The 13,810-nt window shown below is 44.1% G+C and overlaps 1 protein-coding gene across 7 annotated transcripts in view; it reads left to right on the top strand.

Moving 5' to 3' along the window:
- Positions 1 to 10,794, top strand: part of USF1 (upstream transcription factor 1) — a 35,266-nt gene extending 24,472 nt beyond the window's left edge. For 6 of the 7 annotated variants that reach the window (XM_075608187.1, XM_075608186.1, XM_075608192.1 and 3 more), the window contains 7 exons: positions 2,830 to 2,931; positions 3,176 to 3,368; positions 4,419 to 4,506; positions 4,978 to 5,036; positions 5,399 to 5,493; positions 5,842 to 5,970; positions 9,167 to 10,794. In XM_075608187.1, coding sequence (XP_075464302.1) covers positions 2,830 to 2,931; positions 3,176 to 3,368; positions 4,419 to 4,506; positions 4,978 to 5,036; positions 5,399 to 5,493; positions 5,842 to 5,970; positions 9,167 to 9,256 — 756 coding nt within the window. In that variant the 3' untranslated portion in view covers positions 9,257 to 10,794. The remainder of the gene's footprint in view (positions 1 to 2,829; positions 2,932 to 3,175; positions 3,369 to 4,418; positions 4,507 to 4,977; positions 5,037 to 5,398; positions 5,494 to 5,841; positions 5,971 to 9,166) is intronic. The other variant, XM_075608188.1, reaches the window with a different exon arrangement.
- The last annotated feature ends 3,016 nt before the right edge of the window (positions 10,795 to 13,810 follow it).

Here is a 13,810-nt window from a genome sequence, read left to right as displayed (position 1 = left end):
ACTTTGTATGCAATGTACATGTTTTGGGGCTGACAACTGGCTTAGCTGGCAGCCGGGTTAGTAAGGGTTGCTGCTGAAATTTGTAGTTAGCTTTCCTAAAGGAAATAGGATTTTATTTTATTATTTGGTTTTCTCAAAGGGACGGTGGACCTATTCATATTATTTATCCCTGTAAATAAACCCCAAGTATAGAGAAATACAGAGTTTCCTGCCTCATTTGGGACAAAAGAGACTGCAATGTGGTGTCGGCATCACAATAAAGGGGGGAGGGAAGGGCCTCTGTCTGACAAAGAGGTGGGTGCACAGGAATAGTGCACAGGTCGCTCACAGGATAATGTTTCGCTGGGGTGAGGGATATGTGGTGCCATCGCTGTCCTCTAGGGGCCGAATGGGGAAGCTATTGGACTTTTTCACCACAAATAATAAAATCAAATCCTATTTCCTTTAGGAAAGCTAACTACACATTTCAGCAGCAACCCTTACTAACCCGGCTGCCAGCTAAGCCAGTTGTCAGCCCCAAAACATGTACATTGCATACAAAGTCTCTGCAGATAATAACAAAGCGCTTGCCTTATCTCTAGTCCTTTAAGGTCCTCTGCAACCAGACGTCACTGCTTCAGCACAGCTCTCTCAGCAGTGTCTCTCAGACTTCTTTTACCAGCCTCCATTAGCTGGGGAGCTCCTCTGTCTCATCCCTTCTCTGGGATAAACTGTCTCTCTGTGCCTTGCAGCTTCCAGCCTTTTAAAGCACTTCCTGACTATTCAGAACAGGTTGATTAGCTTCATTAGTTATCACATGAATAGCCTTTCCAATGAGGATTAAATTAACTCTTTGTGGTGAAAAAGTCCAATAGCTTCCCCATTCAGCCCCTAGAGGACAGCGATGACACCACAACACGCAGACCCAGCCTCTCTGCACATGTATGCTGATACTATCCTATATACACACAGACCCAGCCTCTCTGCACATGTATGCTGATACTATCCTATCTACACACAGACCCAGCCTCTCTGCACATGTAAACGTATGACAAATAGGATATCGCTCAATTACCTAGACATACAAAGTGAATATAGGCACCAGGTGCGTAGGAAAAACTGAGAAGACAAACAAGATGGTGACCAAGGTCACGTAAGTCCCTAATAAGCACGCACTCATGGTGCACTAGTACTTTGTACAAGGATATAATATCCACAGAGAAAATTAAAATGCCCCACTAGACCCCACAAAAGGGCTAACAATGGTTACAGACGTCTAGTCTGTTAAAAACAGAAAATAACAAATCTTTAATAAAGTAATCAATAACGCCGAAACAACAAGGGATTTGTATGTACAAGTGAAAATAAGAGGAATAAAAATAATCCCCGGATGGGGAAGGTGCTAGGTGTCAACCTGGTAGTAGGGAGGAATAAGCTTAATAGCTACCCAGTACTCTCACACATGCAACTACCAAATGACCTAATGGTCCAGTGAAATTAGCCTCACACATACAGGTAAACACCCCGCAAAGGCGCGTAATGCACACAGATGCGGTAGTAATGGTTGAAAAATAACCGCAGCAAGAACACTTATAATGTGGTAGTATAGATTTGTGTGTGTCAACTCTATGTACTTATAATTAAGAGACACCGGGGTCTGTATACTACAAACATGCCATCAATACCAGCGTGTAGCTAAGTGAGCAAATTGTATCATGCAACAGATGTAACTGTAAAGTAAACGTGTAAACTGGCAGCAATGTGTGTCTAGTACATGTGGTCACCACACGCATACATATAATTGCATATGATGGATACAACAGTCACAACACACGTCTTTTGCAAGTGTCCGTATGCAATATAGTGCTGACCATTCATTGCATTGTAGACACGTAAAGGTTTGTAGTGTGCTGATCCCTTCACAGTATTGAAATAGTACAAGATAAATGAAACGGGAAAACCTGCTTAATGTTCATAGAAACAATGGTCCCATTCTACTGGACTTGGCCCATCTAGTGACGAGGCTAAATTCTAATAGAGGATTTTGGTCCTCCATTCTAGGACTCTGGCTTTAAGGAGACTGTTTGAAGCTCACACAGCTTCTCTCTGTCCTGAACTGCAGGCGATACACACCCGGTTTAGAACGTTTGGCCGCGACCAAAACACCGCCGGAACAAGTCGCCGCCGGGATATTTAAAGGTGGTGCGTTGGAGCGGCCGGTCTAGGCAGTGTAGCAGTCCCGCACGGGACATTTAAACATGCACTTATCAGAACTGGCTTGTCGGGCGCCGCAGACCAGGCTTATCGCGTGCGCTGTGATATGTCCAGCGGTCAGCTGCCCTGTGGCCATGTGTCCGCCAGTATCGTTTTGGCTGCAGCTAAATGTCCCATTCCGATACACACCTGTCTTACCCCGTCCTGAACTGCAGGCGATACACACCTGACTCGTTAAACCCTGTCCTGAACTGCAGGCGATACACACCTGTCTCTTACCCCGTCCTGAACTGCAGGCGATACACACCTGTCTCTTACCCCATCCTGAACTGCAAGCGATACACACCTGTCTCTTACCCCGTCCTGAACTGCAAGCGATACACACCTGACTCATTAAACCCCGTCCTGAACTGCAGGCGATACACACCTGTCTCTTACCCCGTCCTGAACTGCAGGCGATACACACCTGTCTCTTACCTCGTCCTGAATTGCGGGCGATACACACCTGTCTCATTAAACCCTGTCCTGAACTGCGGGCGATACACACCTGTCTCATTAAACCCTGTCCTGAACTGCGGGCGATACACACCTGACTCATTAAACCCTGTCCTGCACTGCGCTCTGTTTCCTTTGCAGGTGATGTATCGGGTAATACAGGTAGCCGAGGGCCAGCTTGATGGGCAAACTGAGGGCACAAGCGCCATCAGTGGCTTCCCTGCCACCCAGTCCATGACCCAGGTACGGGGAGAGGAGTGTGGAGGAGTGGTTTTGTGAGTGTTTTAAGCCTCTGGAACCCAATCCATGCCATGTGTAAATTGAGGAACGTAATATCGGTAATTTTTACCTTTCATCTGTATATTGGCAAACTGTTTAGTACGAAATCCCTGCTTGAGGTTCAAGAAACACTTTAACAAGCAGGAGTGAAGAGTTAAATGGTATAATCCAGCAGTGAAGGCCTGACCTGGATGTGTGCTCACTGCAGGCGGTGATCCAGGGAGCCTTCACCAGTGAGGATGTAGGGGAGACAGACGCATCGGGCACAGAGACCCACTACACATACTTCCCTACCACGGCTGTGGCAGACCCCAGCACCTCTGTGGGAGCCGGTGCCACCGCTACCACTGTGGTGACAACACAGAACAGCGATGCCCTCTTAGGACAAGCCACCTCTACAGGTAAGAGGAGTGCTCTCGCACCCTACAGTGTATCTCAGGGAGATCCAACCGCCCGTCGCTACAAGCCGTTCTTCCATGTTTGTTCACCAGAACAGCCCAGGTGTCCGGGTTGTCCTAAAAATCCACTTCTGGTGCCTGTTTCATGTTAATGTTAGCTCCCTTCTCTGCAGGGGCTTCTGGGAGTTGTAGTATTGCACCTCTTCCAATAGTATAGTATTTACATAAAGATGAACTTCAAGTCCCAGAAGCCCTTCTGTAAGATGCTGTGGCATCACCTAGGGATCAGTCAAACAGTGCAGAATTTTGGTAATCCCATGCCTACCTCCCACACATACTGTAGCTGCAGCAAGGGATGATATGATCTTATTTTTGTTACAATTCACATCAAATACATTGTAACACTAAAATACAGCAACTATTGTAAGTTTGCAGTCAGCAGTGTAACAGACGTGTGAGATCTATACACACACATAGAAAATTTGGTGAAAGCACTCCTGGAGATAGCGTAAAAATAAGAACATAGCTGCAGAATAGGTGCTCTCTGGACAATCCATGTTCACCATTCTGGATCAAAACAATACAAGAATAGAAAATGTTTTACGGCTTTCAAATTAGAATAATATAAAGATACATTTATTTTAACACGAGATACAAACAATAAAATTTGAGCAACTGTTTTGAGCCAAGAAACGGCCATTTCTCTTTCTAAATGTAGATATAAATGTATGTTGGAATGTAATATTTACATATGACAATACTGTACAAACCATAAGTTTGGCTCCTTTCTTGATGCATTAAACAGGCACAGATTTGTGCCTGGCATGAAAACATTAATTTACAGGGGTTATTGCGGTGCAGTCTACAATTAATATTAAATGGGAAAAAGACATACAGGAAAAATATATTTGAGTACAACCTGCCTTGGTTTTTTTATTCTGGCTTATAAAGGGGGGAGGGGGGGTATACACACATACGTGTGTGTGTGTGTGCCAATTTAGGTATGTGGAAGTTTTAGGCATGTAATCTTTAATTGCACCCTCATGCTGATAGGTCAATTCTTTGTGATGATGTCACCACAAGATGTTCTGCAAGGAGGCTCACCGCGGTCCATTGCTCCCAGAACACACCCGTATTCACCGTGAGTGGCTTATGGCTCTTACACCTTATACTTGATTGGTTGCAAAGTGTCGCCGTCTTATTCTTATAGCACTATAAAGCGTCTTACACATGATGAGAACAGGTGGCGTACAGTCTGCTTTGCAGTGCACTCTGTACATGTACCTCTTCATTGATGCTATTCACTTGCTTGTTTTGGGTCATGAACCCCATTTCCATCTTCTGCATAGAATGAATGTGCCACTTTCAGTCTCTATCTGTAAAGTTTGTTAGTCGTCTTGTGCTGTCTGTCTGCGGTTACCTGTAGTGAATGTGCTCGAGGATTTAGAATGGCTAGTAACATTTTAACAAGGGGCTGTCGCTTCAGAACATGCCCCAGTAACTCTCTTAAGAAGACGTGCATTAGTCCCGTGTAGATCCTTGTCCTTTCTGGAGGTATTCCCTCGCTTACAGTGGGAACGTTCCTTCTGATCCCTCCTTGTTTCTCGTGCAGGAAGTCAGATGGCCCCCGCACTACACGAGATGAGAAAAGACGAGCACAGCACAATGAAGGTAAAGTAGCACATGGGCATAGTATCAGGGAACATCATGTGGAGCCTGCACCTCCGGGTTTGGGATTCAAAGAGTCTCTTTAATAGTCTTTCTTTTGTATCCTGGATGCCATGGTGTTAGTGACGGCCTACGCCCTGTTTTAGCATTTTCATTTGCTTTGGTACTGTATATCCACAAAGAAGCGCTGTCCATTGATACAATCATTGTGCTGTTTTTTGTGACTTTTTAATGAGTTTCAGGTGTGGTTGTTTCCTAAGGGGAATTGGAAAAATAAGTGTGCTTTGATTTTAGTTTTTTTTCTCCCTTAAACCTCATTGTTATCGGACAGCTGATTTTAACCGTTTATCTGCACATTTCCCTAGTGGAACGTCGGCGTCGGGACAAGATTAACAACTGGATCGTGCAGCTTTCTAAAATCATCCCCGACTGCTCCATGGAGAACACCAAATCAGGCCAGGTAAAGGCCGGCCGTGCCAGTTGATGCGTCGTGCCGGTGTGTGTAGCTGCATCTTCTTCCCAGTGGCCCATACTGCAATCACACATACATACAATATTTACCATATCCACCCAACACACACAGTAAAGGCAGCAGTGTCACCAGCTGTTTCAAGAGCTTCCCAGGATTCTGTTTAAGGGGATTGGCACTGCTTTATTTCTAGAATTTAGTGACGCACGGCGGATGGGAAAATGTATACTTTTGTACAGATTTTGTGATGACCCTCTGTCGTTGGTAAAGTGTCTCAACTTGCTGATGTCTGTATGAGTGCCTGACAAGTGTGACGGAGTGTCTGTCACATTCTTGCAGAGCAAGGGAGGCATCCTATCCAAAGCCTGTGATTATATCCAGGAACTGCGACAAGGCAACCACAGACTGTCTGAGGAGCTGCAGAATCTGGACCAGCTGCAGATGGATAATGAGCTGCTCAGACAGCAGGTAAGGGGACGGCCTAGATATGACGGCCTATTAGCTGTGTTAATAGTGCGGCAATATGATATAATCAAATAGGTCACTTGTGGTCTCCAGAAGTAGGGTACATTGTAAAGATGGCAGCTTGTGTTTGTCACTGCTTGGCATCTCATAGAAGGGGGCATATATTCGATTAGAGGGTAACTTCACAGGGGGCAGCCATTAAATGAAGCTTTGTGCTATTGTAAGACTGGTATAAGTGCATACTTATTTCTTTTTAAAATGTGTTACCAGGAAGTAATATATTGAGAGTTACCTCTCATTTTCAAGTATGTCCTGGGCACAGAGTTATAATGAAAAATACATGGTTACAAATACATAGTTACAATGGGTGAAGAGGGTTATACAGTACATTATATACAAGACATTGCATGCACATTTAAAGATAATATATATTATAGGTGTATGTAACAGTTACAGACCAGGTTAAAATGTGAGACAGCTTTAGTTTTGAAAGAACTTAAACTGGTGGTGGCTGTGAGAGTCTCCGGTAGATTGTTCCAGTTTTGGGGTGCACGGTGAGAGAAGGAGGAATGGCCGGATACTTTGTTGAGCCTTGGGACCATGAACAGTCTTTTGGAGTCAGATATCAGGTGATAAGTGCTGCATGTGGTAGGGGTGAGGAGCTTGTTCAGATAGACGGGTAGCTTGCCCAGAAAGTATTTGAAGGCAAGACAGGAAAGATGAACTTTGTGCCTAGACTCGAGTGATGACCAATCTAGTTCTTTGAGCATTTCATAGTTGTGTGTGTGTTGATGTGTGTGTGTGGTGTAGTTGCATTGGAGGACAAAATGGCATAATGAATTGTAGAGGGTATCAAGTTTGCTAAGGTGGGTTTGGGGTGCCGTGTCATATACTATGTCCCCATAGTCTGTAATTGGCATTGGCATCTGCTGTGCGATACGCTTTCTGACCAGCAGACTTAGGGAGGATTTGTTCCTGTAAAGTACACCTAGTTTGGCGTTTGTTTTCGATGTCAGGTTATCAATGTGCATCCCAAATGTTAAATGGGAGTCAAACCATATGCCCAAGTATTTTAAAAATAGTAACAGGGGCTAGGGTAGTATTAGAGTTGATTTTGATCTGGAGCTCAGTTATTAGAAGCCTTAAAAAAATAGCATAGGTCTCAGATACCATTGATACAGTCTTGTCAGTGTTTAAAAACAGTTTGTTTTGGGAAATCTAATGTTCAAGTCTCAAAAAGTCAGATTGAAGTATGTATTCAAGGTCGGAGAGGCTATGGCTGTGTGCATATAAGATTGTGTCATCTGCATACATGTGTATTGAAGCTCCCTTACAAGCTGTAGGAAGATAATTCATGAACACTGAGAAGAGTAGGGGCCCCAGAACAGAGCCTTGCGGGACACCACAGGTGATATCCAAGGGGTTGGAGTTAGAGCCTGACATACACATGTTGGGATCTACCCGATTAGGTAGGAATTAAACCAGTTTAAAGCATGCTTCCCTATTCCAGAGCACTGGAGTTTGTTTAGCAAGATAACATGATCAACCGCATCAAAAGCCTTTGCAAAATCTTGGAATATTGCACCAGTGAGTTGTCTCTGTTCCATTCCACACTAGATTTAATTTTGGATAGTATTGGGAGAAGAGAGATTGGCTTGTAGTTTGAGACAGTGTTTTTGTCCCCACTTTCGAAGATTGGGACAATTCTGGCAGTTTTCCAGGTCTTAGGGATATGGCCTGCAGACAGGATAGAGTTGACTAGGAAAGCAATCGGTTAGGAACTTAGATTGCAGTAAGCCAGGTCAACATTGGCTGCATAGTTTTAATTTTGAGGAGCACTTGTGTAATCTCCTCTTCAGATACTAGGACAAATTGAAAATTGTGGTCAGTGTTGTGAGAGGTTGGGGCTATAGGGGTACTCTGAATGAGTTTCATGTTTGTAGTTCTGGTTGTGTTTCGGTAATAAGTTGGTAGCACCCCACAAAGTATTCATTAAATGCATTTGCTATGTCTGTGGGTTTTGACAGAGTAATATCCTCCTTAATAATATTTCATGATTGTTGATAGCTAGAATATTTCATGATAGTTGATAGCTAGAAGGCTGGAATATATTGTTGATGGCTTTCCAGAAGTTAGCTGGATTTTATGTATTCTGGTGAAGATTGTCAGAGTAATATTGTGCTTTTGCATGTCTTGCTTGCCTTGTGCACATGTTCCGCAGGCATCTGTAATTATTAAGATCTTTGGTAGTGCCAGTTACTTTGTAGCTTTTCCACAAGGCATCCCTAAGATGATAGAGCGCTATAAGGTTGGTTGTAAACCACGGTTGGTGGGCCCCGTACTCTTATTCTGCGTAGTGGAGCATGGGTATCAGAGAAGAACTTGGATTGGAAATAGTCGAGCGCAGAATCATGGTCGGGAATTAAGTCGATTCTGTGCCAAGGGCAGTTGGTAAGGTCAGCCAGAAACTCTTGTGGGTTAAAGTTTCTAAATATTCTAGTGAGGAGAACTTTAGGGTTTGATTTGGGGTGGTTTTAGTTTCCTTACACAGTACACTATTGCATGGTCACTGAAAATGTCAGGTAGGATGCCAGAGGATTGGATTCTGCTGGGATTTGAGGAGAGAATCCAGTCTAGCAAGGAGTGGTTGTGAGATTTCAGGTTTGTCCGTGTGGGTTGGGAAATGAGTTGTTAGGTTAAGTGACTTGAGTTGCATCTGGATTTTGTTGTTTTTAGGGTCGAGACACTTGTAGTTGAAATCCCCAAGAACTAGCAGCTCACACTTCTCATTCAGAGAGGAAATTGGGCCAAGCAACTGGGTGATATGAGTCAGAGATTGTCGTGTGGCTTTAGGGGGGCGGTAGATGCCAGCAACCAAGACGGACTTGGCAAAATCTGCCTCCCATCTGCTAACTAGGATTTCAAAAGAGTGGGCTTGGGGGGGGGGGGGGGGGGCGGGCAGGCAATGTAGCAACATAAATTCGAAGGTGTCTGCAATATAAAATAACCCCCACCTCCTCTCTGACCAATCCTTTCCTAGAGATGGAGTATCCCTGAATGGCGATATTTGCATTGACCGTTTTAGGGGTTAGCCATGTTTCCGTGAGAAAAGAATACGGAGTGTGTTCTGTACATGAATATAGGGGTCAAAGTGAGCAGAGAAGTTTCTTACCCGCTCACTCCAATCTTTTGCCCCCAGGTGGAAGATCTGAAGAACAAAAACCTCATCCTGCGAGCGCAGCTCTGCCATCATGGCGTAGAAATAATTATCAAGAACGATACGCGCTGACAGACGTGGCAGAGACAAAGGGGGCAGCGTGGCGAAGGGAGGACCCCCTCAGGGGGCAGCATGGAGAAGGGAGCACCCCCTTAGGGGGCAGCATGGAGAATGAAAGACCCTTCATTGAGAGACTCAAAGAATCAACTCTGCTCCTGCCCAACAGACCGAGTTGGCTTGCCTAGCTCGTACATGAATATAACCTTCAGATCTAACCCCACTTTCTTTTATTTTTTGTTCCTTGTGGCTGACCTTTTGCATATACACAAAGGATGTGTTCAGCCTGCTACTGATCTGCTGTGTTTATACAACCATGTAAATATCCTCACTAATAACACATGAACGTATGATGTTTTCCTGAGCTGTGTCAGACGAGGACAGCTTGAAGAAGTCTGACTTTGTTATTCTGCTTTCTCCGAGGTGCTCGAGTTCCACGGGAACGCATTGTAGAAAATGTATATTTGTCCGTTTTGTACTTGTCGATGTTGTTATCGCCCATTTTTGTGTTGGCTCAGTCCAGTCCTTTGCTATATTTCTAATCGTTCTATTAGATGTGCACATTTTATTTTGTTTTAGTTTTTCTGCATTTTGCCTCTTGGGATGGGAGGGGAAGTTGCTGTAATGCAAGAGGTTAACTCATCAGGTTCCAGTGTTTGCTCAGCAGTCTGGAGGGCTGGAGCTTAATGTGGAGCATTTGACTAGCTTTCTACCAGAACTAAACTTCTGTTTGCGTGTTTCAGAGCTGCTGTCATAATGTAGCCATTGCTGTTTGCCCTGCTTTAAACCCTGTCTGTTTAAAAGAGAGGGGGTGGGGGGGTTGCCATTGGAATAAATAACCTGAACCTGGAGTCACCTGTGCTCATGGTTACATTTAATGGAGTCTATTTCTTTAAGGCAAAACTGATGCAACAACATAGCACTCACTAGAAGATAATATGGTGTTTGTTTTAATGGGGATTTTTTCCCTTTGGTAAACTTGGTGCCGTTTTGCAGCAGGAAGACTTTAACAAATAGAACTCAATGCATGTTGCCACTTTGGGTGGGAGTGTTGGTGAGTGTATTATTGCAGCCCACGTGAGCCCAGCTCTATCACTTTGCCATGGACAGTGTCATTAATGCGGCAGGGGGTTTCTAAAGCTTCCCACAGCTTCCTCACTGGCTGTCCTGCAAACATGCAGATTAATAAAGGTGGGTCATTTATGTTGTTCCCATGCACAATCTGTGAGCAGCTACAGCCTTCTCTGCACTTTCCTAGTCATATGGTTGTCTGTCGGGAAGAGTATCTCATGAAGTACAATTATTATATCTATAACGGCAGCCAATTATAGTGGTTGTTTGAACATTACTTTCAAATTCGCACACTGTATACTCGCCATGATCATTGACTATATGTAATTATTCAGCTTGGTTTAACCAGTCATTTTGAAGTGATTTACTAAACCAGTATTTTGTTTTGGTCCGAGGCGGTTACGTCAGGCGGGCAGCTCCGATCTGTCACCTGCGCACTCTCTGAAATAAACTCCACTCTGAATCAGGGTGACTGTTATGCACTTCATCTTTTTATGTACTTTAGGAAATATTTACAGTCACCATATAAATGCAACAGGATGATATTTGTTTGAAACAAAACAAGTCCTTTGTTACGTTCAATTATAACATCTCACTCCGCTCGCTCTGCTTCCTCCTATACGTTCAATTATAAAATCTCACTCCGCTCGCACTGCTTCCTCCTATACGTTCAATTATAAAATCTCACTCCGCTCACACTGCTTCCTCCTATACGTTCAATTATAACATCTCACTCCGCTCGCACTGCTTCCTCCTATACGTTCAATTATAACATCTCACTCCGCTCGCGCTGCTTCCTCCTATACGTTCAATTATAAAATCTCACTCCGCTCGCTCTGCTTCCTCCTATACGTTCAATTATAAAATCTCACTCCGCTCGCACTACTTCCTCCTATACGTTCAATTATAAAATCTCACTCCGCTCGCACTACTTCCTATACGTTCAATTATAACATCTCACTCCGCTCGCACTGCTTCCTCCTATACGTTCAATTATAAAATCTCACTCCGCTCGCACTGCTTCCGCCTATACGTTCAATTATAAAATCTCACTCCGCTCGCACTGCTTCCTCCTATACGTTCAATTATAAAATCTCACTCCGCTCGCACTGCTTCCTCCTATACGTTAAATTATAAAATCTCAGTCCGCTCACGCTGCTTCCTCCTATACGTTCCATTATAAAATCTCACTCCGCTCGCGCTGCTTCCTCCTATACGTTCCATTATAAAATCTCACTCGGCTCGCGCTGCTTCCTCCTATACGTTCAATTATAAAATCTCACTCCGCTCGCTCTGCTTCCTCCTATACGTTCAATTATAAAATCTCACTCCGCTCGCACTGCTTCCGCCTATACGTTCAATTATAAAATCTCACTCCGCTCGCGCTGCTTCCTCCTATACGTTCAATTATAAAATCTCACTCCGCTCGCACTACTTCCTCCTATACGTTCAATTATAAAATCTCACTCCGCTCGCACTGCTTCCTCCTATACGTTCAATTATAAAATCTCACTCCGCTCGCACTGCTTCCTCCTATACGTTCAATTATAAAATCTCACTCCGCTCGCACTGCTTCCTCCTATACGTTCAGTTATAAAATCTCACTCCGCTCGCACTGCTTCCTCCTATACGTTCAGTTATAAAATCTCACTCTGCTCGCACTGCTTCCTATACGTTCAGTTATAAAATCTCACTCCGCTCGCACTGCTTCCTCCTATACGTCCATTATAAAATCTCACTCCGCTCGCGCTGCTTCCTCCTATACGTTCAATTATAAAATCTCACGCCGCTCGCGCTGCTTCCTCCTATACGTTCAATTATAAAATCTCACTCTGCTTGCACTGCTTCCTCCTATACGTTCAGTTATAAAATCTCACTCCGCTCGCACTACTTCCTCCTATACGTTCAAGTTATAAAATCTCACTCCGCTCGCACTGCTTCCTCCTATACGTTCAATTATTAAATCTCACTTCACTCGCACTGCTTCCTATACGTTCAATTATTAAATCTCACTTCACTCGCACTGCTTCCTATACGTTCAATTATAAAATCTCACTCCGCTCGCACTGCTTCCTATACGTTCAGTTATAAAATCTCACTCCGCTCGCACTACTTCCTCCTATACGTCCATTATAAAATCTCACTCCGCTCGCGCTGCTTCCTCCTATACGTTCAATTATAAAATCTCCGCTCGCACTACTTCCTCCTATACGTTCAATTATAAAATCTCCGCTCGCACTACTTCCTCCTATACGTTCAATTATAAATTCTCCGCTCGCTCTGCTTCCTCCTATACGTTCAATTATAAAATCTCACTCCGCTCGCGCTGCTTCCTCCTATACGTTCAATTATAAAATCTCACTCCGCTCGCACTGCTTCCTCCTATACGTTCAATTATAAAATCTCCGCTCGCACTACTTCCTCCTATACGTTCAATTATAAAATCTCCGCTCGCACTACTTCCTCCTATACGTTCAATTATAAAATCTCATTCCGCTCGCACTGCTTCCTCCTATACGTTCAATTATAAAATCTCCGCTCGCACTACTTCCTCCTATACGTCCATTATAAAATCTCACTCCACTCGCACTGCTTCCTCCTATACGTTCCATTATAAAATCTCACTCCGCTCGCGCTGCTTCCTCCTATACGTCCATTATAAAATCTCACTCTGCTCGCACTGCTTCCTATACGTTCAGTTATAAAATCTCACTCCGCTCGCGCTGCTTCCTCCTATACGTTCAATTATAAAATCTCCGCTCGCACTGCTTCCTCCTATACGTTCAGTTACAAAATCTCACTCCGCTTGCACTGCTTCCTCCTATACGTCCATTATAAAATCTCACTCCGCTCGCACTGCTTCCTCCTATACGTTCCATTATAAAATCTCACTCCGCTCGCACTGCTTCCTCCTATACGTCCATTATAAAATCTCACTCCGCTCGCACTGCTTCCTCCTATACGTTCCATTATAAAATCTCACTCCGCTCGCACTGCTTCCTCCTATACGTTCCATTATAAAATCTCACTCCGCTCGCACTGCTTCCTCCTATACGTCCATTATAAAATCTCACTCCGCTCGCGCTGCTTCCTCCTATACGTTCAATTATAAAATCTCCGCTCGCACTGCTTCCTCCTATACGTTCCATTATAAAATCTCACTCCGCTCGCACTGCTTCCTCCTATACGTTCCATTATAAAATCTCCGCTCGCACTACTTCCTCCTATACGTTCCATTATAAAATCTCACTCCGCTCGCACTGCTTCCTCCTATACGTTCCATTATAAAATCTCACTCCGCTCGCTCTGCTTCCTCCTATACGTTCCATTATAAAATCTCACTCCGCTCGCTCTGCTTCCTCCTATACGTTCCATTATAAAATCTCACTCCGCTCGCACTGCTTCCTTCTATACGTTCCATTATAAAATCTCACTCCGCTCGCACTACTTCCTCCTATACGTTCCATTATAAAATCTCACTCCACTCGCACTACTTCC

This window comes from Ascaphus truei, chromosome 7, assembly GCF_040206685.1.
Source record: "Ascaphus truei isolate aAscTru1 chromosome 7, aAscTru1.hap1, whole genome shotgun sequence".
Taxonomy (NCBI): Eukaryota; Metazoa; Chordata; class Amphibia; order Anura; family Ascaphidae; genus Ascaphus; species Ascaphus truei.
The sequence above is the reverse complement of the archived record's forward strand: the minus strand, read 5'-3'. Positions and strand labels throughout refer to the sequence as shown.